This window comes from Pectinophora gossypiella, chromosome 1 (assembly GCF_024362695.1).
Source record: "Pectinophora gossypiella chromosome 1, ilPecGoss1.1, whole genome shotgun sequence".
NCBI lineage: Eukaryota > Metazoa > Arthropoda > Insecta > Lepidoptera > Gelechiidae > Pectinophora > Pectinophora gossypiella.
In genome coordinates, this window is record NC_065404.1 from 8,748,631 (window position 1) to 8,774,131 (window position 25,501).

A 25,501-nucleotide genomic window follows, 5' to 3' on the forward strand; every position below is an offset into this window, starting at 1 on the left:
GACACGCTATATTTATCTTCAGGTACAATAGCAGAAGATGTTTATTTCATATTATAAATCTGAAATACGAATTATAAAAAAAAACATGTAATTTTGCAATACTTCCTATAGTGCCTATAAGTCAAGAAAAACTATATGAAATAATACGTTGCTTATTCACGAAGAAAGTTGTAAATAGTCGGTTCATATGTAAGTAGAGAACTCCAGCTTAGTTTCAAAGACACGCTTCGAATGTCGGACTCGAATGAAAGTGTCATCGGTAAGACAAATAAGGCACGATTCGCTTCATTGATCCGGAATCGGACGCATGCTCGATAAACCTAAAATATTGCAAATACAACTACTTAAATTAAAACTCTTGTAAATGTGTAAAATACGAGTGGGGAAGTTAAAGATTGACAAAGTCCAAAAGGTAATCAGTCCACACGATATTCGCAGGGCTCGCTGACGTGAAGCCAAAGTCACCGCGAGTGCACCGCTTAATCAGCGTTGGACCGCCGGCCCTATATTTGCGTATGCAAAGAGCCGGTCGCATTAACGATGCCATATAGCCAGCGTAGCGTGCTGCGATTGGGCAAACACATATCTGCATTATAAACAGCGTCCGAGAGCACAAACGCGCACTGTGGTCGGCCTGCACCGGCGCACGGCTAATCAACGCGCTGACCTCCTGCGAACAAACGCCGCACCACTCACGCCACACGCCGCAGCATCGCCGGAAAATACTAAACGTCCTGTCGGTCACTACTAGCCTGTATACTAGCCGGTCACTGTTCTGTAGCAATACATAAATTATCACTATACAGAAGTACTTAAAAGTTCTAATTACAAACAAATTCAATAGTTTCCAAATGAGTTGTGTTCAACGATCTCGACTCGATAATAATATTACTTGCGGAGGTCCGTGTTGCTCTATATATTATTATTACTTACTTAAGTAAAATAATCTCTATAACTTATAAATTACGAAGACCATAGAAACGGATTATTCGATAAATCTATGAAGACAGTAACGTCAGTCAAACGTGAAAATCCATAATTGGGCGCATTAGCCACATTACCTCGATGGGCAATAAAGCAGAAATGATCATAACAAGCCATGTATTCCAAGTGCATGCGTGCATGTGCAGTGAGTCGATTAAGACTTTCTACTTTCCACGCTCGTAGCCAGTGCACCCACATTAACGGAAAATCTCGACACATTTCTCGGACTCCTCTCCACTAGAGCGAAGAAAGAAAGCGTGTTACTGCGATAATTAAATCATCGACTTTGTCAGATCCGCAATGAATAATGTACAAGATCAACAAGCCAGAAGAATACTATAAAAACTTGGTCAAACTCGGATAACTGTCGGCTATGAAAAAGGCATGTCTCGCTACCTGCCACCACGGAAATGGTAACTAATTACTAAAAGTGATTATTTTAATGCTGAAATCAATACCCCCTATAAGTACTTGTAAAAGTTCATTCACTCGTACTGTTAATTCCGTGCGGTAGCATCGAAAGGTTTCGTGATTCAAAATATCATGTCAACACGACACCAGGTTCTCATTACTGCCTGCTTCATTAAGGTATCGTGTTTTGTTTAAACTGCTACAAAATTTTACTCAACCATTTCCGCGATACAGGACTTAGCATACATTACTTCCAGTTTCTGATTTCGACAATATTTTAAGATTGGAGCGTCGGCAGGTGGGCAATAAAACTAGATTACGGTGTGACATTTCTTTTATTATCTCTTACATCACTTTAATAAATTACGTTAAACATACAACCGTAGTCACAAATAAATAAATTACATTAAATAATTTACTGACATAGATTTGAGAACGAAAGTGGACGACCTAATCGTCTAAGTAGGATGTCCACGACATGGACGTTACTTTGGTTTGAGGTTATTTGTGTGGGTGTCGGCGCGGCGGAGTCGATTGACGATGGCGATGGCGAGGCGGCGGGGCGGCGGGTGGCGGCGCGGGCGCTGCGGCGGCCGGCCGTGCTACGCGCTCACCGTCGTCTGCTCGGCGTAGTACCGGTAAGGATCCACCGCGCTTGCTTTTGCTGGCCTCACCACATACAGATTCCGCCTTCGAATTAAAGACTAGAATTAAAATATTTTTAGAATTAAAACATGCAAATACATTCATAATTCCATTTTGAATAAAAGCAGTGCCAATGCGCGAAGCATAAACACGGTATCAACTCATATATCCGACTTACCTATGGTGTCCATCTGCATGGACCTGGAAGGTTGTCTCTCCGGTTGCACCGTCGTGACTGAACAGCTTCTTGAGGGCGATGATGCCGGCAATGGTCAGCGCCACCTTACTGGCGATGAGCGCTTTGCCGGCGATCGCAGCCAGGGTCTTCAGGGCCATGCCTCCCACAATGCTCACCGTGGTGAAGATACCGAGCAGCAAGTACGGCAACACCTTCTTACCTAATATACGACAATTGAGTTGATAATTATTAAGCACGTTGAAATATAACGTACCTATAGATCTAACTGTGGTCAATGTTGATACATACCTCGGCCTCTGCCCTCTGAGGCAAGATCCATGCTGACGGTGTGCGTGTTCAGTAATTGTTCGAATTTAGACCGTAGCAAAGTATCGAGCTTCTCTTCGGTGGACATGCCTGGGAAGAAGCGGGGCTCCGCGACCGCTGCGGGAGCGTCCGCCTGCTTCACCAGCGACAGTCCGTCCGCGAGCTGCACGCTCTCCTACAACACAAACAAACGTTAGGACACTCAACTCACTCGGCACCAACAATAAACACTATTTATGCACTAGCTTCACCTGTTCGACCGCCCTCGTGAGGGCTGTGAGGGCTTTCCCCTTCAGACACATCGTCAAATGTTTTTGCGCACTGCAATCGTCATAAACTTTCTGTAATACTGCGAACTCCGCCGAAGGCCACCAGCTCTCCTCAGCTCTTCCACTGTCGATTTCGTTCTGCGCGTAATCCTCGACGTCCATCCTGCGGGATCTCCGCGGCCCGTGCACATGGCCGGAGGCAACGACCACACAGATAACAGATACGACGACTATCCGGAAAACGGAGCACATTTTGATTAAATTCCACACACGACACTAAAACTAAAAATGGACGAGTGCGAGGGTGGTCTAGCGGCAACTGATGGCCGGCGCAGCGGGTGCGAGCTTATAACAGCGCGCCACTTCGCCGTCGAGCACCACCAAACATCCGCTATTCCGCACCAATTCTCCAGCACGCGCACTTACGTAACTGAACTTGAACATGATCGAGAACCATTTTCCAAGTGAATTTCTCCGATAAAATGCACGACAAAAAGCGAGACACACATCTGTTGCCAATTATGCTGTGTGTTGCACTACTTATTGTGTATGTGTGAGTTACAAATCGTAATTACAGATAACTTTGCGTGCATCATGAGGACCATTCAGTCCCCCGTTTCACTTGCGGAGAACCGATTTCAGTTGAAACACATGGCTTTGATCAACGCAGGCAACATCGTTGCAATGTTAATCGGCTGCGCGCGCGCTGGCTGCGAGCCCAGATTTATCCATTTGCAGCTGTCTATGCTTATGTCTGTCATGGAAATATTTTTTTTGTACATATATAAGAAACAGCAATCATATGTAACAAAAGAAAGTAAAAGCGAAACCAAACGGTGTCGATACATTACCCAGATATGAATTGGCAAATATCTGTAGGTAAATATCCATAACATACCTACGTGAACTAACTCAGACGTTGTTATAAATGATCTTTTCAGGCTTAAAATTGCGGAAATTCTGAGATTATTCCCGCGATTTATAGCTGGAGCCACTGTCCGTGACCAAATGCGATAGGAAAATAATTTATACACCGTTTTTATTAGTCATTGTAATATTGAGATTTCAAGAAAAAATCAGGTGTGCGACGCGCCACACGCCACACTTGCAACTCGTCCCGTCTCTCCGACTTGCGTGATCTCTTTACTGTATCCGCTTAGCGACGATTTAATAGGTATGCATCAGAACTTTATTGAACCCACATAATTACCTACCTGTATTATTTTAAAGCCAAGAAACTTGACGCTTTTGTATCACCACTACATGACAAGTGTCTGTTAGCAAAAATTACAATCCGTTAAGAGATAATATACGTAAATGCAACTAATGAAGCTTATTAACGATCTGACATCTCATTAGAATCAATTGAGGCAACATTCCCAGCATTATCCCGTTTTTCACAGGGTCCGCTTACCTAACCTGAAGATTTGACAGGTACGGTTTTTTACAGAAGCGATTCCTGTCTGACCTTCCAACCCGCGAAGGGAAAACCAGCCCAATACAGGATAGGTCATATACCTACTTCCGAAAATGCATTTTTCGGGAATGTGGATTTTCTCACGATGTTTTCCTTCATCGCTGAGCACGTGATAATTATTTATGATCCAAATATGAATTCGAAAACAAATTCGATCATCATTGGTTTAGGCCTGTGCTGGGATTCGAACCTGCGACCTTAAAGTGAGAGGCAAGCGTTCTACCAACTGGGCTACCACAGCTACAATTGAGGCAACATGTCGTCTGCAATAATGAACCTATTTTGATATCATAGTCAATAAGTAAAGCCCACATCACGATCAATCATATTTATCTTAAAATAGATTTATTATGAGAGAAAGAGGCTCCAATATTTAACTTTAATAACAAAAGTGATTGAATCACCTACGTGTGATCCCGAAAGAATTTGACAGTGTGTGTTTCGTAAGTATAGTATGTAGGTAATTAGTGTACCTAAGTGCAAACTACAAAAGTACAAGAAATCGAATAGAAAGGGAATATATATTTTTAATGGTATTGATTTCCGTCCAACTGTGAGGAACAGCACGGATCACGCACGTATGTGTAATTATAGGCAAATATCACGGTTGCTCAGTCAGTGTAGTTCCTGATGAAAGCGGATATAACGATGTACATAGTACGAAATGTACTGTACCAACACTACGACCAACCACTCAGAAAGCAACATATATATACAGGGTGTGGTGGTACATATATATATATATATATATATATATATATATATATATATATATATATATCCCTCAAAGTTTTCGTTACCTAAGTGTTCACTACTTTATAGCTGAACACTTCGACGAAACAGCTTTGACCACGGGCCTTAGCGCATTTTTTTTTTTTGCCTAATCCTAGTTATTATTAATTTGACAAATTAGTAATACGTTCAAAGTACAGGTAAGTAGGTAGGTACAGGTACCTACCCTTGAGGTTCTACATGTTAACCCAGTTGGGGCTATCTAGCAAGCAATGTCAGGGTGAAAACCTCATAAAAAAACATGCGAGTAGAATGAAACAAAATGTATTGTAAGAAAACTGGGTTAATTATGAAGTTTTCACTCTTCAGCGAGGATTTGTGAAGTGGCAAACTAGATCAACATTTGTGAAAGATTTCTCGCTTCTGGTTAAGTTAGTTGTAACGCTTCAGTGGATGTGTGGAGTCACGAGACGTGAAAAATACGCAATTAGTACGGTTTTTATAGTCTCGATATATATTCTCTTAACTTACCTAAGTATATCATTCTGTTAGGTGAAAAGGTGAAGCAACCTCAGGCGCGTCTAGTCCTTTACCAACAGTACAGTTGACGTGCACATACATAGTACTTTGCTCTATACTGTGATTGGAACTATAGTGCAGACTAAGAACTACACTAACTTTACGATGGATATATTCAATAGAACTACAGGGAAAATAACAAAATTTAGCTATCGGGTGAGAGCCCTCAGCGCTCCCCATTTGTCCGGCTAATTAGTTAATGCCATTTGCGGCAAATCTACAATAAGTCACGTCAAAAAAATATAATACTAAACAAAATTTGGTCTAGAGTTCAAGCTTCACAGAGCAAGTGAAGCTAAAAGACGTTAAACCAAGTTGAACGCCTTCGGGCGACTGGGGTAGTATTAGATCAGTTGCAAAACTATAACACTTTAGTGGAGAACTTTACATCGCCTCGCTGATTAAGGGAATTGTGTCCTATCATTAATGTTTTACTCTGCTGAATATAATGTATAGTAGGTAATTTCCCTTTGGTAGGACGTTACAATTATGGAGTCGTTACACGTCAAATACAATGGATAGATAAAGAATGGAAGCGGAGCGTAAGACGTACCAGTGATATAGCGAGTTTAAATGATGATGAATCAGTAACATATCATTATTATACATCAATGAATGCCAATATCATCAGCCATCTTGTACAATAGACTATTGTCATGTAAAATAATCCAGCTACTGACGCGAGGAATTTGCCAAAAAACCGCACCGTGCTGTGAACTGTCAATGTCAGCGACGACGGGACAATTTTATTTATGCGAGTGTCAACATTTGAAACTAAAATATTATAAAGTGGTTTTGAGTAATTTTCAAAGGTAATGTTTGACTACTAGCGCCACCATTAATAATTTTGTATATTTGTAAAAGGCAGAAACATGTGGCAAGCTGTTGAGTGAAGCTTTAGCGAGTGAAGTGATTTTGGGAGTTGTTGACATACATAAGTTATTAACTATACTGTTAATAAAATACGTACTTAATAGTTTTAAAGTAAATTATATATTATGTAAGTAATATTTAAATACTTACTATTAACTATCACAATTAGGGATATGAAAATATTATCATTGAAGTTTTTTTTAAGTTTTTAAATGGAATAGTGTTGTAATGGCCCCGATTCCTGCAGACATCTCTTAATTTTACTTTAAGTTATACCTGTCATTTTCTTATCCGCCGAAAAGGAAAGGGACGGATGATTGACAGCTCTTAATTTTAGGAAGAATGAGTAAATAGATGAATAACCCGGGCGAATTTTTAGACGGTTGTTTTAGATTTGTGCTTAAAATTGACGTGTGTTCCATAAATTTTATGCTTGTCGATTACCCGTCCCTTTCCTTTTCGGCGGATAAGAAAATGACAGATATAACCTAAAATAAAATTAGATGGTATTTACAGGAATTAGCACCATTGTAACAATAAAAAAATACCTTATCATTTCAGCTAGGTATTCAATAATGACGACGGAAGATCTGTCATTCTATGGCAGTGATCCAGGAGCTGTGAAATATGGGAATTTTATAAACTACTATTCATTTCATAGTGCCAAACAGAGGATAGACAATCTCCATCCACAGATGTTCCCTCGGACTACTGAGACTTCAATACTATGCCTGGATATTGGATGTAACACTGGAGAACTTACCACTGAACTACATTCCTATCTAAAAACCATATACTCAAATGTAGACATACACATGCTGGCTATAGACATCGATCCAACCTTAATAAATAGAGCTCAAGAGACCAACACCAATTCTGATATCTCTTTTCAAGCAATAAATATCATGGAAGAAACTGATTGTGATGTAATTCATAAGTATTTGAAATCTCATGAAAGAAAATCATTCGATGTAACATTCTGCTTCTCAGTAACAATGTGGATTCATTTAAACAATGGTGATGATGGCTTGAAACAATTTCTACAATTTATAAAAGATATTTCTAAAACAATCATCATGGAGCCACAACCATGGCACTGCTACAGAAATGCTCAAAGAAGAGTCAAGAAATCTGGCAACAGTTTTCCTTTATATGAACAACTAGAAATAAGGAGTGATGTTGATATTGTAATAGAAAACATTTTAACACAGAATTCTCATAGAAAAAATTATGAATCATCTGCATCTTCTTGGAAAAGAAAAGTTCAAAGTTACCAGTGCTCATAACAAATAATTTGTTAAAGAGAATACTATATTTTTTGTGATAATAATTTATTGTATACATAATTAATGTAATATCATAATTATTGTCAATTAATTCAATTGTTACCTAGACTATGTGATTGAGGCACAAGCACTTCATGTGGTCACTTCTTCAGTACTGCCTTCAAATTCTAATTTTACTTCATTCCCTATATCGTCTACATCCATTTCAGATTCCTGAGCATTCAACATATTGAGTGTCACCTGCAAAAACCACAATAACAGGATTAATATTATTAATATTTCTATAAAATATTCAAGCCATAACATACCTGCAATAACTAAAATATTGTATATTAAGGCAACTAAAAAGCTTAGTATAATTACTAAAGAATAAAGACAATTTTGAATAGCAAAGACCTCATCAAAATATGTATTTTAATATAAAATGTGATATTTCAATGCATCTCATCAAGGCTTGGGGAGAAGCAAGAGCTGATAGTTATTTTTGTCAAAGAGTAAGTCTGGCAATTCAGAGAGGCAATGCTGCCAGCTTCTTGGGCGCCTTGCCTCAATGTGACGCATTGGAGGAAGTGTTTTATAAGTTAGATATGTGTTTGTTTGTACACTTGATATTCTAGTTTTAAAGGAATATCCACACCTCAGCTGATAGGTTTGGTAAAATGAGTGATGTCGGCCTCATATTAACAAACTGTAACAATTGTTTTTAGTGTGAAGTATGAAATTGAAATAAAAACCTGTTGTGAAATAGGAGTGCTATGGACATTCTGTTGTGCCTGAGCTGGTGCAACATTTGTTGGAGTTGTTTGTCGCTCCTCTACCTTCTTCTTAATAGGGGTTTTTGTCGCAGGTTGACTACTAAAAGGGAAAATAATAAATATACATTTGTTAAAATCTGTTACACATATTAAAGTATAAAAAAGTAAAATAAGTATAGTTCAATCAACTTGGGAAAACTTACTTCATAGGCAATTGTTCAGCCATAGGATGCAGCAACATAGTCATCTCTGCTAGCTTATTGAAGGCTGCACCGGCTTCCGTAAATATTTCGCCAACCTGAAAACAACATACTATTTTTTATTTATCAAAATTTTGAGACAATACTATGTCTATGTTGTTATATCCTGTGTAGGAAAGGGATGTTTTTAAAGGCTGAATATTATTACCTATGTCGATAGGTAAGGCAGTATGAAAAAAAAACAAATAAATACCTTTGCCGCCGAGTTATTCATTGTAATTTAAGGAAGTACAGTAAAGGGGCTTTGCTACTAAAGAAAGTTTATTTATTTTTTCTTATTTGATCTAGGCCAATCAACTTAAGTAATTGTTTATATTTCATTAAAAATAAACAATTAAACTGGGACGCAACTGACTGTCAGTGACCGCACGGAGACATTGACAGTTGACAACTTGACAGATATCAAAGACCTTATAGAGTTAGGCCGAGGCGACCTCTAAACGGTCAATTCCAAGCCACAGACCAAGTAGAGATGCTACATGGGACTTTTTGGCGGGAGAGAACGAGATAGCCGCTTTCTTTATTGAATAATTTAAATTATTAGTACGAAGTAGTGTTTTGTGGTTAATGATCGCATTAATTTAGTCGGAAAACATTCGCGATCATAGACATAGAAAAGAGTATAGTATAATTTCCTATCTTTATGTTCGCGATAGTGTTAATTACACTTCTCATCAAAAAAATCGAAACACTGTTTGTTTCTGTGGCTTTTCGGCGGGAGACGGGAACGGGACAGTTGCTTTCTTCATTGAGTAATCTAAATAATTAATACGAAGTGGTGTTTTGTGGTTAATGATCGCATTAAGTTAGTCGGAAGACATTCGCGAGTGTTATTATATTGGAGTATTCAATGAACAAAGTGTATCTGCCTATTTTCGCTTCGTGCCGGGAAGCCGCTTCATAACTCAAAAGTTTATGCGGACTTTTGAGTTAATTCGTTTGGGGTTCGGAGTAGGAGTCTACTCCGAGGGTGGGGGCTTAGGTTTCATCATCATCACCTTTCATCATTTCATTAATCATCAAGAAAAAAAATACGTCAGACATGGCTGTATGGGCATAGTTCCCTTTGCCTTACCCTTCGGGGAAAACCAAAACAAAAAAAAAAAAAAAAATGTTTGTTTCTGTCCGAATTTAACATAAAAAAGAATTCATACGATGAAAAAAAATACATAAATGTATAGCTGGCAGTTTGGCCATTACAGTAATAAGCGAAAATTCTAAAGTCAAAATTAGAATTTCATTTGTTTATCTTATAAACGAAATGAATCACTGTTTTGAGACAAATGTGTGTTTAGGGTTGGAGTACATTTAGCGTTTAAAAACTAAAAATTGGCGCCTATCCTTAAACTTTTTGTTTTTTATTTCAATACTGTGACTTTGGGGCGTCTGAAAAAAGGTTTTTTTTCTAAAACGTATGGATACTTCGCCCACAGAAGCCGCCCAAGTTGTGGCATTGCTGGATTCTGGCCTTAGTCAGCGTGTTGTGGCTGCAAGACTGCATCTAAGCCTGTCATCTGTTCATAGAGTCTATAAACGTTATCGGGAGACTGGTTTGTTCACGCGCCGTTCAGGATCTGGCAGGAATCGGGTCACTTCTGAGCGAGATGATCGATTTATTGTAACAACTTCTTTAACCACTTGACAGTCCAGGCGCACTAGCAAATCTAGCCTCAACAGTCCAGGCATTTCGAACTTGCGCGGCGTTCGGTGGGCGATATCATGGCGTGTTATAAATAGGCTTGTAACTCAAAAACTACTGTGGCTATAATAAAGAAAATTCAGAAACAGCAAGCCAGACGTGCAATGATTCTAATTAGATAAAAATAAAAAAAAATTACATTATACAATCTATCTCAAATCCAATTAGAATTGACAGAATCCGCTCATTTTTTCAGTTATCCCAGCCATGCCTGTTAATAGCATGTAAAGTATCATGTTCTAGGGACTGTAATAATTTTTATTTGAAAGCGCATTTCTTACACTTTTTACTAGTATTCAAATTATATTTTAATGTTACTTAGTTTAAACACAAGAAATATAAATATAACACCTGGTGACGACTTATTTGTAACACCGTATTCTTACCAAGATGGCCGCCCTCGCTAAGTTTCTGTTCGCACTGAGCGTTCCTGCCTTTTTAACCTCGTAAGCCCTGGGGTCCTCTGAGAAGGACCAATTAATTGTAGTCATAAAGGCCGAAGGTTTTGAAATAGTTTGTTCTAATAATCAACGAAGGTACTTTTAAAAGTACCAAAACTTTGCCTGTCAATTTAATTCAAACCTTTGCGCCGATTGAGAAAAAAAGTATTTTGTCTATGAACTAGTTCATTCAATTTCGTGAATAGGTGGCTTTAATAAAAAAGAAATATGTATCACTTGTCGTAATTTGTCATTTTATTGGTAAAGATGGTGCGCACACGGCGACGAGGTAAAAAAAAAATCAAGTCAATAATCGAATTTCGTAGTTTTTCATACACATTATTTTCAGAAATCGCAGGTAATATAATAATCAACAACATGACATAGTTATTTTATCAATTTCGTATCGATATCGTTAGCAATATGAAAGCAAACTTTTTTAGTCCTTTGCAAGGGACTTTAGGTGTCATGTCCGGATATTTTTCAAATACTTTTTTAAATTGTTATATGTGATTAAATCATACCGGTATAGACTGACTTACTTACGTGATCTTATTATTAAAAAAAACTACCGTCTTCATTTTATTTCCTTTTTCCTTCTAATGATGATCTAGACTGACACCATGAATTAATTTCTTTCCTAATAATAAAAACCTAATGTACTTCCAGAGGGACTAATCACAAACTACATCATAAAAACTAAAACTCGTTACTTATTTTATATTTAAATATGTAAGTATATACACATATTTATGACGTAAAAATAGGTATGTATGTTAATGAAAAAATACATAACCCTTTATAATAATAATATTTTTCAGATTTTACTAAAAGTAGTGACTTCAACCGGGAGTCCTTCTGGAAGAACTAAAAAAAAAACGTATTTTTTTTCAAAAATGTCTTCTATTCATCCTTACATAGGTCTCCACTTAATTTGAACCCGATCGGATAACTCTAACACTTTAAAATTTGTACTTGAAGTGCTTGGCCTTTACGACTACAAAAATTTGGTCCTTTTCAAGGTACCACCGTCGTTTATTACTTCGAAATCGTAATTATGCTTCGGCGTTACGAGGTTAAGTCGATGGTAACTATAGTTACCAATAACGGGGTAAGATTAACATTTTGTGTATGTGATTTCAGGAATTAAAGAAAACCAGTAGAAAAATTAAGGTTTATTAATATGAACTAAAACCAATTTATAATTGAATGCTTGTTTTATTTACATTTTTTACCAAGCACTTATCATTCGGACCTTAAAAATATTTTTTTATTAGAATTTAAAATGACAGTCTTACAATACAATATACTTGATTGCACAAAATGACGTACCAAACAAATAAATCGAGACACTAGAGACAAAAGGCGGCCTTATTGCAAAATCTAATTGCGCCTGCCGCTTTCTGTCCGTAAGCTCCTGTCGGACATCTACTGACAGTTTGGTAATTCGTTTTTTTTTGTAATTACTCTCTGTCTCCTCTCTATAGCTGAACTATAGCATCTCTGAAAAAAAAAGTCATTGTTTAAAACTGAAGTTAAAATAACGCTAGCGCTCCGTTTGTACGAACCCTTAAACCCAGACAAGTCGATGGTAGGTTTAGTTACCATGATGAAAGTTGACCAAATTTGGTGTACCCTGTAATCAATATCCTGGGCATCTGCTGAAATAATTGTTTATTTCGGTAAATAATGTGTTTCCACGAGTAACTAATAAGTAACGTGATATATTTAAAACATTATAAAATATAATGCGTCGTGTAATATTCTGTAATTTGCCTCCATTGTAGTGTCAGGAGACGTTTTTTTGATACGATATTTTTCTCTTAACGTTTTTGGAACAAAATCATGACTTAAATGTTCAGGTTTTCGTAGAAAACGGTAGAGGATATATTCAAGATGTATGCTAATCAATAAAAATAATATATTTTATATACTTACGGCATATTTCTTGTCTAAAACACTCACTCGCAAACACAGTAGTTGACAGTAGACTCGACCAACACTCGTCAGACTTTAACAGTTGTTTTTTTAATGTTACCAACTCATAGGGAAGAGATGCAAATACCACCTAGTAAGGATTTTTATAGTACACAATACTAGTATAATTTTATAATCTATACTAGCTTTTAAAACTAGTTAATCCATAAAATTGGTCACCCTAACGGAACCCCGACTATTGGTAAGTATAGCTACCATCGACTCCTGAGGTGAATTTGGAATCGGTAGCTATAATTACCAACGACTGTAGAGTGGTTAAGAAATCGACGCCTTAACGCTTTTCAACTGCAGCAGCGGCTTCGTGTTGTACGAAGGGTGGCTGTAAGTGACTCTACAATTAGAAGAAGGTTGAAGGATCGTGGACTGGTACCGCATAAGCCAGCAAATGGGCCGAAATTAACTGCAGACCATCGAAGAGCGCGCCTTAACTTTGCACGTGAGCACCTAAATTGGTCATACCTACAGTGGAGCAAAGTTCTCTTTTCTGATGAGTGTAAAATTATGCTGTATGGTAACGACGGAAGGAACAAGGTCTACAGAAGAGACGGAGAACGCTATGCACAATGCTGCATTGAAGAAAAGGTCAGCTATGGTGGCGGTTCGTAGACGGTTTGGGGAGGAATCAGCGCCGACGGTAAGACAGAGCTTGCTTTCGTGTCTGGGCCACGTCTGCCTGCACTAAACTGTCATCGGTACGTCGAAGAGTGTCTCGAGCCTCATGTGATGCCCTATGCACATTTTATTGGCAACGGCTTCATATTCATGCACGACAATGCTAGGGCTCACACCGCGGGCGTCGTACGAGATTATCTTAACGAAGTCGATATCTCTATTATGGAATGGCCAGCAAGAAGCCCGGACATGAATCCCATTGAACATCTGTGGGATGAATTAAAGAGACGAATTCGAGCAAGAGATCCTGCCCCAGAAACACTTAGCCAGCTGCAAGATGCAATCCAAGAGGAATGGGACAATATACCACAGCATGTGATCGTGACTCTCATCCGATCGATGAAGAACCGTATGGAAGCAGTAATTAGAGCTCGGGGAGGGAATACAAGTTATTAAATAAACGTTTTTTACCTTTTTTTTTCATTTACGTGTGTTGTTTTATCCATTTCCTTTATACTCCATACGGAATAAAAATGACTCATTTAACAAAATACGAAACCTATGAAAAATTCATTTAAATTTAGAACATTAACATTAAGATTTGATAAGCTCATATTACTCACTATTAAACGACATTTAACATTTATTCCTAAATGTACACATTTTTCTGATAATCCTGACAAAACGTAAACTTGCAAGGTGTTTCGATTTTTTTGATGAGAAGTGTATATCGGAACGGAATATTCAATAAACAAAGTGTACCTATCTATTTTCGCTTCGTGCCAACAAGCCGCTTTATAACTCGAAAGTTTATGCGGACTTTTGAGTTAATTCGTTTGGGGTTTGGAGTAGGAGTCTGCTTCGAGGGTCGGGGCCTATGTTTCATCATCATCACCTTTCATCATTTCATTAATCATCAAGAAAAAAAAACGTAAGACATGGCTGTATAGGCATAGTTCCCTTTGCCTCATCCTTCGGGGAAAACCAAATAAAAAAAAATTGTCTACATACATACATATGTCTGGTGCGCTATGTGGTTAATTCGAAAAGCAAGCGTGAATATTATTATATTTCTTTAAGTATTTAAACTATTTACCTCTTCAGCATGTACAGACCACGCCTTCCTTTCATGGCTGATAATTATAAACAGAATTTTAGGCCGCCGTTTCAAATAAGGTCGAATTTTTCGCCAAGAGGAAGGCCACCGCGTTTTGGATACCAATCCAACCAAAGAAATAATTCATTTCCAAGGCAACACGATGAAGAATACTGGTGTGAAACTTGCGACAGAGGGTTCCCAAACGCTGGAATTCTGGCAAAGCATAAACAAGAACACGAGGTTGGTTGAATTATCGGTACTTAGTATTAACTAGTTTTAGTTTAATTTTAAATATCAGTGTTGTCCAAAACAAAGATTAAACTATAGTCCATGTCACGAAAGAGGTCCCGCAGCCGCGGCGCTACAGTCACCGATTCTGAATTTCGTGATGCAGATTATCATTTTAAACCTAGTTGGTATCATTTTCATTTTATAATAACACTGAAGGTATCTTCTCATAGTTAATGAAAGTGAATCATGAACTACTCTTTAATGGGTATTTTACTTTATTGACTTGTTTCAAAATAAGACTTATTGAATGTTATTATTTATTTATTAGTACACAATGAAACAGACACAAGAAACATACAAAGAAAACAGATAGTACAGGCAAGCTTATCTCTAAACAAAGAGATTTCTTCCAGCTTACCTACGTGACAAACCTATGTGTTAGTTTTATTTAATGGATTTTATTTAACCAATCAAAAAAATAATTTTCAGACTTGTAATATAGACGGATGCAAATTCACAGCACATCCAAAAGTGATCACAAATCATATTAAAATGCAACATTCCTCGGGATTATTCAAAAAAATTGCAAACTTAAAGAACCCTGAAGAAATTGAAAAATGGAGAGAGGAAAGAAAGAAAAGATATCCTACTAAAATTAATGTAGAAAAGAAGGCAGCAGAAACAAAAGAAAAAATTGAGAGGGGAGAGAAAATGGGTTTAAAACATGACAAGAACAGAAAATCAGGTTAGAAAAGAAAATACTAAAAATATTCAATTATGAATTTTCTTTAATATAATAATAATATTTTAATTACTGAATTCTTATTTCCATTTTTTCACAGATCAAACCCACAAAAGGACTCATGAAGGAAGGAACAATGAAAGTGGTGATAAAAGAAAGAAAATTGTAAAACCTAACCTGCCTAAAAAAATGCCTGCTAGAAAAGAAATACCCCTACCTGTATTCGAATATAATAGGAAACTGAAACCTTTTGCTGGGATTTTGAGCCTGACAATTGATAGTGACAATGAAGAGAATGCTAAGCAAGATGTAGAGTGCAGTTATATAATTGAAGATGATGAAGATTGTCCCCAACAGACTGTTCCAGAAACTAAACCTTCTAAAACTGGGGAACCGTCAGTATGTAGTGCACTATCATCTCTTATGTGTGAATATGGATCTTCTGATGAAGAAAGAGAAATAACACATCCACCAAATATTTCCATAGGTCCAAGTGTAAATAATTCTAAAGAAAGCAAAACACCTATAGAGTCTGCATTATTATCTCAACATAAAAACACAATAGAAAAACATGAAAGTGATGATGATAGTGGCCCTGAAGAAGTAAAGGTTGATAAACAAACAGAAAATGAAACTGACATAGTGCCTGAAAATTCAAAAGAAAATATAATAAGGAGAATACAAAATAAAAGGCATAATCCACTTAAAAAGCCTGTGAATAGGAAACCAAAATCAAAATTGCCTTCTACACTTCTTCAGAAATTGCTTCATAGAGAAATTCAGCAAGAACGCAATATAGTTCTTCAGTGTATAAGACATATTGTAAAGCATAATTATTTTGATAAGTGATTAAATAAACTGTGACGTAGATGGAAAATCGACAGCAGGCAGGAAATATTTGTATTACTTACAACTATCTGTAGTAGTGTACTATTCTCCCTAATAATCAAGCTGAAATATGTAGACTTAATTCTTATACATATGGTTGTAGTATTGCATCTTCTGGTAGGGTGAAAAAACTAAATATAATTATTGTCTAATTATGATTACCAGAATATTTACATGGATAGCAGAGGTGCTACATGAGACTTGATGCATTTGTGAGACACAGTAAACAATTGTATTATGTATAACATAGAGCTCCCTGACGCATCAATAAATAAATATTCGGGCTGGTAAGCATAAAATAGATAATAATTATTTTTCGCTTTAAACTTTTAAGTACCTATAAAGATAATATTTACCTATACATAAGGTATCATACTGTAGTGGTTTTTTTTAAATTTTACTACACCATTACGCATTTCTACCGCATCCACCGACGTCACGAGATGAGGGTTCCATGTTACAGCTACAGATCAAGTTGCACCCCCAATTCCATCATGTTGGAATAAGATCAATCAAACGAGTCCATACTCAAGAGGATTGTTGTTTAGATCTTATGACGACTACCTTCCAGCGTGTGCGTCAAGCTAGCGGCCTCAAAAAAATAGTACCTGTTGTAAAAAAAATAGTACCATCACGGTTTTTTTTTATTTATTTATTCATTCATTACAAAAGATATTATAAAATTCTTACATTACGACACTGAAACCCATAATGGGTTTAAGATGTGTCAAATTCACGTCAGGCAGTACAGGTATAAATTAACCCTTAACACAATAAATTTAAGGTTGAAAAAGTAATATAGGTACAATACGAATGTATCCGCGGGTAGTAACTCGGTAATCAATTAACAAAATATAGTTGGACGGTCGGACCGGTATATTGGTAGGCACAGGCGAGTGCAAGTGAGTTTTACATTCGCCTGTCCTTTACATAGTGCTTTGGTGATAAGACATACAGGAGGCTCCTTCTTTGAGAAAAGATTTTATTTTATTATTAAATTTTGCAGTACCGAATTGTGTTCTTATATTATGAGGTAGTTTATTTAGCAATTTAGGTAAGATAATTTTGGCAGTCCTTGTTCCGTAGTAGTTGGTGCAGGTAGGAACAATGTATTTTTGTGCAGTCATAGCGCGGGTGGTTATCCTATGGGATATTTTATTCAGATGAACGTTACTGGCAGAGTTGTTATTATATTGTTTTAACAGTGTTAATTCAAATTGTTCCGTTATTGGTAAAGTGTTGAAATGATGAAAATGGTTCTGGGTTTATAGCCATGTTTTATTGCACTTGCTAGCTTGACGGTGAGCGAAATTTGGCGAGAGTTAACGACAAGGTCTTTCGCTTTGATTTAAACGCCAAAAATAGTACTTACCGAAATAGTACTCACCCCCTGCAAAATACCGAAATTAGTACTTCAACGGTTCCAAAGTTATAAAGGCAGTTCTTTGATCCCGCTGGCTTGACCTTTTTAAAATACCTATTATCTGGGGAACGCTTGCATACTTCAGTATGTAACTTGGCAATAAACTCGTATGAAATAGTACTCCCTACCATCATAATTTTGATCAGATTCTCTTTGTAGAAATATGTGTTAAAAAATCATTATAACCTATGTCATACATTTATCAAGCCCTGCAAAATACCGAAATTAGCCGTGATGCTTCGTCGCCACGTCACGCGCGCAATTTTAGAATAAATAATACACAAAATATGTTCGTAAATTGTTCGTTATTTGTTCTATATTGAAAAAAAATGTACTATAGTAGATTAAGAAATAATAAATAAAATATGTGGCGTTGCGACGAAGCCTACTTTCTGCCCACGCCACACTTAATGAGATTTAATAAGGTCTTCTATGGTTCCAAATACATCATTAAATAAATGTACTGTTATTGTTCGTTGCATTAAACTTATAATTCTAGGAAATAAATAGACAGAACAAGAAATAATTAAAAAATAAAAATAAGGAGTGGTAACTTTCGATGTATAAGTTCACTAGCAATACGCACAATGAACGTTTGCATTGAGAGAAACATCAGGCGTTTATTCAGTTAGTTTCCATCACAAACTATTTTCTACTAATTACTACTACTAATTTTACTATAATTTTTTTATTATACTAATTTTTTACTAATAATACGTAAATAAAAATAAAAATTGTTAATTTTTTATAGGTTTAATTCCCTATGTGTAAAAAATCTTCAGAATTATTTACTTATACTCGTTACTTTGGTTAGCCTTAAGATCAAAGGATGTACACATAATTTAATTGTTTGTGTGATGTGCAGAGAACAAAATATGATTTACTATATAAATAGATAAACGCCCTTTTTTTATCCTTTCCTTATTTTTAATTATTTCTCTATATTTCTTGAAACTGTATGTTTAATAAAACTAACAATAACAGTACATTAATTTATTTAATTTATATGGAATCTGACCAATAACGCCTGATGTTTCTCTCAATGCAAACGTTCATTGTGCGTATTGCTAGTGAACTTATACATCGAAAGTTACCACTCCTAATTTTTATTTTTTTTATTTTTTCTTGTTCTGTCTATTTATTTCCTAGAATTATAAGTTTAATGCAACGAACAATAACAGTACATTTATTTAATGATGTATTTGGAACCATAGAAGACCTTATTAAATCTCATTAAGTGTGGCGTGGGCAGAAAGTAGGCTTCGTCGCAACGCCACATATTTTATTTATTATTTCTTAATCTACTATAGTACATTTTTTTTCAATATAGAACAAATAACGAACAATTTACGAACATATTTTGTGTATTATTTATTCTAAAATTGCGCGCGTGGCGTGGCGACGAAGCATCACGTGAAATTAGTACTTCAACGGTTCCAAAGTTATAAAGGCAGTTCTTTGATCCCGCTGGCTTGACCTTTTTTTAAAATACCTATTATCTGGGGAACGCTTGCATACTTCAGTATGTAACTTGGCAATAAACTCGTATGAAATAGTACCTCCCTACCATCATAATTTTGATCAGATTCTCTTTGTAGAAATATGTGTTAAAAAATCATCATAACCTATGTCATACATTTATCAAGACATGTTTTAGTTTTATTTTAATTTTGTTTCATATTTTTCTAATATTTTTGTTACAAACTGAAGTATGCAAGCGTTCCCCAGATAATAGGTATTTTCAAAACGTCTAGCCAGCGGGATCAAAGAACTATACGCCTTTGGACATGGGACATTCTGGGGGATATGGTCTTTCTGGGACGGACTTTTTGGGATATGGACGTTTTGCACCCGCTGGACATTTCGGGATTTGGACCTTATGGACCTAAAGGTTTTGAACCTATCGATGGTATAGATGATTTTCAAATATCGATAGTTCGGCAAAACTAGAAAAATGAACCGACCAAGATCTGCAACTGATATCGGATTGGAAAAAATGCGTATAGGAAAAAAAGAGAAACCAAGTGTTTTTATAGGTTTTTTATTCTTATAATAGTCCAGATATTTAGGACGATGGCGCAGCAGCCGGAGCGGCGGTGGCGGCAGCCTCCTCGCGGATGCGGTCCTTCTTGAGCGTGCCCATGAATGCAGCCTTGTCGGCCGGAGTCTGGAAACGACCATGACCAAACTTGGACGACGTGTCGATGAACTTTAAGTTGATCTTCTCCAGAGCCGCCCTCTTGGTGTGCACGCGCAGCGACTGCAATCATAATTTCCAATTAATACCAATTATACTTATCAATAACAATTATCAGGAACTTGACATTAGTAAAGTTTGCATTCCCTTTAACTACCTAATAGTTTATACTTACTTTTCTTAAGGTGATCACACGCTTCTTGGGACCCATGCAGCAACCCTTGATCATGACAAAGTCATTGTTGACCTCACCATAGTGGGGAAAACCACCCATGGGGGTGATAGACTTCTCAGACAAGTCATATTCAGTAGAAGCATTGTTCTTAATGACTTTGCCATCCTTAGTGTGGATACCTATGGAAAAATAAAGTTTATTGTCAGTCTACTAACCTACCAAAATCAGTAACTTACCAATAGTATGTAGTATTTCCTTATTCTATGCTAATAGTAGATATCAAATGAATTATTTTTTACCTTGTCCAAGACGGTAGATCTTCTTGTTCATCTCAGTACGGTGATGGTAGCCTTTCTGACCAGCACGGGCCACAGTGAAGGACACTCTTGAAGGATGCCATGCTCCAATACAAGCAACTTTGCGGAGACCCTTGTGCGTTTTACGTGGCAACTTCTTTGTATGCCAACGGGAAGTGACACCTAGAGAATAGTAAGATATTAAATAAAAACTTCTACTCCCATATAAAATACTTTCCCATTTCTTGCAATTCATTATATTCCAATATAAAATGACAATATGTTTACTAACCTTTGTATCCTTTGCCCTTGGTGACACCAATGCAATCAATCATCTCATCCTGGGTAAATACAGAGTCAATTGGGATAGGCTTCTCTAGATGTTCCCTGGCCCATTTAACTTTGTCTTCAATAGTTCCACCATTGACTTGGATCTCCATGATGTGAGCTTTCTTCTGGCGCTGCTTAAGCAGCTTCATCTGAGTGTGGGCAATGACTCTAATCACACTGCAGTAGCGGATCATTTTCTTGAAGTCCTTTTCAATGGACTTGCGCCCAAGCTCATCTTGCCACTTTTTGCTAGCCTTAGTAAAAGCCTTCTTCTTGCACTTGTACCTATTTCAATCATAAGATGTAGGTGATGCTGAAAGAGATCCAGGCAGTCTCATCGTTGAGCGGAGACCACTTGGTAACAATATGCTCCAAGCATATCAGGGTTATCAACTCTCATCCAGCGATAGGAGAGCTATTCCAAGTCATTAATAAAAGTTTATAAATATGTAATTTTAAAATTTAAAGAACTATTTACAAAAAAAAAATTTACTTAACCTCGTAAGCCCTGGGGGCCTCTGAGAAGGACCAAATAATTGTAGTCATAAAGGCCGAAGGTTTTGAAATAGTTTGTTCTAATAATCAACGAAGGTACTTTTAAAAGTACCAAAACTTTGCCTGTCAATTTAATTCAAACCTTTGCGCCGATTGAGAAAAAAAGTATTTTGTCTATGAACTAGTTCATTCAATTTCGTGAATAGGTGGCTTTAATAAAAAAGAAATATGTATCACTTGTCGTAATTTGTCATTTTATTGGTAAAGATGGCGCGCACACGGCGACGAGGTAAAAAAAAAATCAAGTTAATAATCGAATTTCGTAGTTTTTCATACACATTATTTTCAGAAATCGCAGGTAAGATAATAATCAACAACATGACATAGTTATTTTATCAATTTTGTATCGATATCGTTAGCAATATGAAAGCAAACTTTTTTAGTCCTTTGCAAGGGACTTTAGGTGTCATGTCCGGATATTTTCAAAAAGTTTTTTAAATTGTTATATGTGATTAAATCATACCGATATAGACTGACTTGCTTACGTGATCTTATGATTAAAAAAAACTACCGTCTTCATTTTATTTCATTTTTTCTTCTAATGATGATCTAAACTGACACCATGAATTATTTTTTTTCCTAATAATATAAACCTAATGTACTTCCAGAGGGACTAATCACAAACTACATCATAAAAACTAAAACTCGTTACTTATTTTATATTTAAATATGTAAGTATATACACATATTTATGACGTACAAATAGGTATGTATGTTAATGAAAAAATACATAACCCTTTATAATAATAATATTTTTCAAATTTTACTAAAAGTAGTGACTCAAACCGGGAGTCCTTCTGGAAGAACTAAAAAAAAAACGTAGTTTTTTCAAAAATGTCTTCTATTCATCCTTACATAGGTCTCCACTTAATTTGAACCCAATCGGATAACTCTAACACTTTAAAATTTGTACTTGAAGTGCTCGGCCTTTACGACTACAAAAATTTGGTCCTTTTCAAGGTACCACCGTCGTTTATTACTTCGAAATCGTAATTATGCTTCGGCGTTACGAGGTTAAGACAAGTACCTAATTATCTTTTAAAATCATGGTTAAATGCATACCAATTCTTGTAGAAGCGACGGCGGCAATCCTCGGACATGTGCTCGGCCCAGACGGTGAGCAGAGCACGGAGACCGTGCGGAGTTTCGATGTAGCCGACCACACCGACAGCCACCATCGGAGGCGTCTCAATGATGGTCACCGCCTCTACGATCTCCTTCTTGTTGATCTCTGAAAGTCACAGAAGATACAGATTAATACTACAGCTCAGTCCTAGTAACAAAGCGAGCATTAAGGGACTAGTTATAACAGGCGTACGAGGCTAGCGCCCAGTACTGCACACAAGCTGGGGATTGCTATCCCCAGCAGCATATGAAGTAATTTAGTTGCATGGAAATTCATGCAATTAAAGAGCGCACAAAACGCAACGTACTAAGCGCGCGAGTCGGACGCCAAATACAAAATCACCTATATTCCAAATGTACTTACTTGAGCCAGGACGGTCAGGTTCACGAACCACATGGGTCATACCAGCTTTGTAGCCAATAAAAGCAGTCAAGTGTACGGGCTTGCTGGGGTCATCCTTAGGGAAAGCCTTGACCTTTCCACGATGACGGCGGGACCTCTTCTTGGGGTAGAACCCCATAGACCCATGACGGGGTGCTGAAAACTTCCTGTGCGACTGAAATGTAAAACAATACTTTTTAATCTTGAAATATCATAACAGATAAAGCTTAACTGATGAAAAACATCAGTCCGCCCTAGTATAATCTTCACACAGATTCAGGTTCTAACCGTATAATTTTATTTAGGTTGATCATCATTTGTACCACATGTACGCCAAATAAACACTTTTGTTACAAAATTAAACGGGTGTAATACGCATAACACAATAACACATTATAACTTAAATGAATGCCACACAATGCATAAGAGATTCTTTAAATATTATAAGATATATTTTATGAAATTCGAACAGCACTTCGTAACTTACCATATTCTATGATAGTCGCAATGAAAATGGCCGAGTTGATAGGACCGGTGTTGCAAGGTAATAAAAAAAAACACAATAGTGATGTGCAGGTATCCGAAATAATACGACGAGTGGATAATTTGGCATGGCAACATACATAAGTTCAGAACCAACAGAACAAGTTCAGAATCTTTAAAAAAATAAATATCAGTGTTTTGATTTTGGCAATAAATTGACAAACAATAAATCACCTTACATCACATGGCAGTCGATGGAAGAAGACAGGTCAGTCATAATAACGTCGGTTTTTCTAGTCTCTGCCAGCATTCATTGTCTGTTTGCTACAAGGTCTTTGGTCTGTTTGGTCCTTAATGGCTTAATCTGTGATAATTATGTGGTCACTCTTTTGACAGATAGTAATGTAAGGACCATACAAATAACGATCACTGTGCAGTAACAATAAGGTAGATTTTTGAATTTCGTCGACCTCTAAGTCGTCGACATATTGTTAGTATGTGTTTGAAAGATGTAGGTAATGTATAGCGCTCGATTGAGTCATTGAGATTCAATTGAGATTCGATTTGAGACGCCATCCACTTCAATCAATCAATCCATGTATCACAGTAACCTTCACGGAAAGGCGTCAAGTTAGCAGACATTAAGTGAAGACTGAAGACGTTAAAGGGGTATTACATCTATCATCGATCACTGTGATCGTTATTTCTAGCAAAGATTTCTAGGGTCGTATATTCGTCTGATTGACGGAATATCTCGGTTTCACCACGGAGTGCCACGGAGCGTGATCGTGGTTTCTTGTCAGTATTCCGTCAATCAGCGTGCGTCAAATCAACAACAACACTAATTCCGTCGGTGGACGAACACCATAGACATATAAGAGTATGGACTGGAAATACCTACAAAAAAAACGTGCCACTTCGTCGCATAAAATGGCGGCCTTTACTAGGGCTGCAAGCTGTTTCAATACTAGGATTACCATACTCGTACCTACTAGGTATAGCATCTTCTTCTTTGCGAGTCGATGGCGATCGATACTAAATTTTTGCTGACCAATAATAGGTATAGCATTATAATAATAAGTATTCATAAGAGAACAGAAAGGGAAGGTAAAGGGTAATTAGGTGGTGTACTGTATTTTTCGCAAATTTTTCGTGTATGTTTTGTGTAAAACTTGTTCTTTTTGGTATGTTGTGTGCAATAAAGTATATTTGTATTTGTAAAGGGTTTAGTCAAGATTTATCTAAGTAGTTTCCTTAACAACTCTATAACATTGATTACATTCTTTATTGCGCACAATTCGAATCCACCTGGAGTGTATAATGAAACATAAATTATAACGTAAATCTGTTTATTAGTAAGTATTCATTTCACACATTATTTATTATGTAACTACATTATATTTACAATAAATACAAATCTAAACAGTGTCAATTTGTTTAGAAATTGTCTTTGTGATACCCTGTCACATTGCATATATAATTATTATACGCTTTCGGAGAAAGAAAATGTAAAGTTAAAGCAAACTTTCTTATTTCTTGGGAATACTTCTTTGGCAAAGGTAAACCTTGAAATTTGTTTACCTGCCTTTTCAAAAAGTCTTGAGGTCCTGCCAATTCTTCCATCAATACACTTTGCCCTTTATTATTTGATTTTTATTCTGAAGATCTTCCATAATATTCTTCAAATCTTTTAATTTTTTCATCGCGTCTTCTTGAACAGACTGAAATAAAGTTTAATAATAATGTTAAAACAGTGTATGTATTAAAATATATCTGATTTAAGTGCATTGTGTACCTGGTTGAATTATACTATATCATGTTAAAAATATAAAATTATTTGATAAATACCTTTTCATGTACTGACTTATGAGACAGACGTACGGGCAATGGCAGCACAGACGACGTTGCAGCTGTGGATTAGTTTTCCAATATCACCTGTATCAGTAAATCCAGTCGACAATTTTGGATTGAAAGATGGCCTGAAATGAAAGATAACATTCATTTATTTATATAAAATTTGTACAACTCATAATTGTTTCGACATATAATA

General features: G+C 36.6%; 5 protein-coding genes, 1 long non-coding RNA gene and 1 other non-coding gene across 10 annotated transcripts; 2 read left to right on the top strand and 5 right to left on the bottom strand.

The window, feature by feature from the left end:
• Positions 1-1,819: 1,819 nt before the first annotated feature.
• LOC126366189 (uncharacterized) lies at positions 1,820-6,706 on the bottom strand. Of its 3 annotated transcripts, XM_050009200.1 has the most exons (5): positions 6,626-6,706; positions 2,797-3,044; positions 2,528-2,720; positions 2,219-2,438; positions 1,820-2,085 (listed from the first exon to the last, which is right to left on the bottom strand). In XM_050009200.1, the coding sequence occupies exons 2-5, from the start codon at positions 2,974-2,976 to the stop codon at positions 1,998-2,000; spliced, it is 681 nt and encodes a 226-aa protein (XP_049865157.1). In that variant the 5' UTR covers positions 2,977-3,044; positions 6,626-6,706; the 3' UTR covers positions 1,820-1,997. The 3 variants fall into 3 exon arrangements, with proteins under 3 accessions (XP_049865157.1, XP_049865138.1, XP_049865147.1); XM_050009181.1 differs by lacking the exon at positions 6,626-6,706 and having other exon boundaries at positions 2,797-3,450; XM_050009190.1 differs by lacking the exon at positions 6,626-6,706 and having other exon boundaries at positions 1,962-2,099; positions 2,797-3,450.
• LOC126366203 (probable RNA methyltransferase CG11342) lies at positions 6,322-7,838 on the top strand. 2 transcript variants are annotated; one of them, XM_050009217.1, is made up of 2 exons: positions 6,322-6,414; positions 7,037-7,838. In XM_050009217.1, exon 2 carries the CDS (start codon positions 7,051-7,053, stop codon positions 7,759-7,761), a length of 711 nt encoding a protein of 236 aa, XP_049865174.1. In that variant the 5' UTR covers positions 6,322-6,414; positions 7,037-7,050; the 3' UTR covers positions 7,762-7,838. The 2 variants fall into 2 exon arrangements, with proteins under 2 accessions (XP_049865174.1, XP_049865171.1); XM_050009214.1 differs by having other exon boundaries at positions 6,340-6,602.
• LOC126366232 (uncharacterized) lies at positions 7,810-9,145 on the bottom strand. Its single transcript, XM_050009284.1, has 4 exons — positions 8,970-9,145; positions 8,720-8,814; positions 8,496-8,616; positions 7,810-8,001 (listed from the first exon to the last, which is right to left on the bottom strand). Exons 1-4 carry the CDS (start codon positions 8,988-8,990, stop codon positions 7,894-7,896), a joined length of 345 nt encoding a protein of 114 aa, XP_049865241.1. The 5' UTR covers positions 8,991-9,145; the 3' UTR covers positions 7,810-7,893.
• Positions 9,146-10,918: 1,773 nt separating this feature from the next.
• On the bottom strand, positions 10,919-13,175 carry LOC126366262 (uncharacterized). Its single transcript, XR_007566323.1, has 3 exons — positions 12,854-13,175; positions 12,521-12,576; positions 10,919-12,418 (listed from the first exon to the last, which is right to left on the bottom strand). It is a non-coding gene; the product is annotated as an uncharacterized LOC126366262 (long non-coding RNA).
• Positions 13,176-14,549: 1,374 nt separating this feature from the next.
• LOC126366182 (nuclear fragile X mental retardation-interacting protein 1) lies at positions 14,550-16,455 on the top strand. Its single transcript, XM_050009153.1, has 3 exons — positions 14,550-14,864; positions 15,345-15,600; positions 15,698-16,455. Exons 1-3 carry the CDS (start codon positions 14,631-14,633, stop codon positions 16,444-16,446), a joined length of 1,239 nt encoding a protein of 412 aa, XP_049865110.1. The 5' UTR covers positions 14,550-14,630; the 3' UTR covers positions 16,447-16,455.
• A 3,478-nt stretch (positions 16,456-19,933) lies between these two features.
• Positions 19,934-23,543, bottom strand: LOC126366174 (60S ribosomal protein L3). Its single transcript, XM_050009139.1, has 7 exons — positions 23,456-23,543; positions 22,951-23,143; positions 22,524-22,692; positions 20,869-21,191; positions 20,580-20,759; positions 20,281-20,459; positions 19,934-20,168 (listed from the first exon to the last, which is right to left on the bottom strand). Exons 1-7 carry the CDS (start codon positions 23,456-23,458, stop codon positions 19,974-19,976), a joined length of 1,242 nt encoding a protein of 413 aa, XP_049865096.1. The 5' UTR covers positions 23,459-23,543; the 3' UTR covers positions 19,934-19,973.
• LOC126371432 (small nucleolar RNA U43) lies at positions 23,209-23,285 on the bottom strand. Its single transcript, XR_007567043.1, has one exon. It is a non-coding gene; the product is annotated as a small nucleolar RNA U43 (small nucleolar RNA).
• Positions 23,544-25,501: the final 1,958 nt, after the last annotated feature.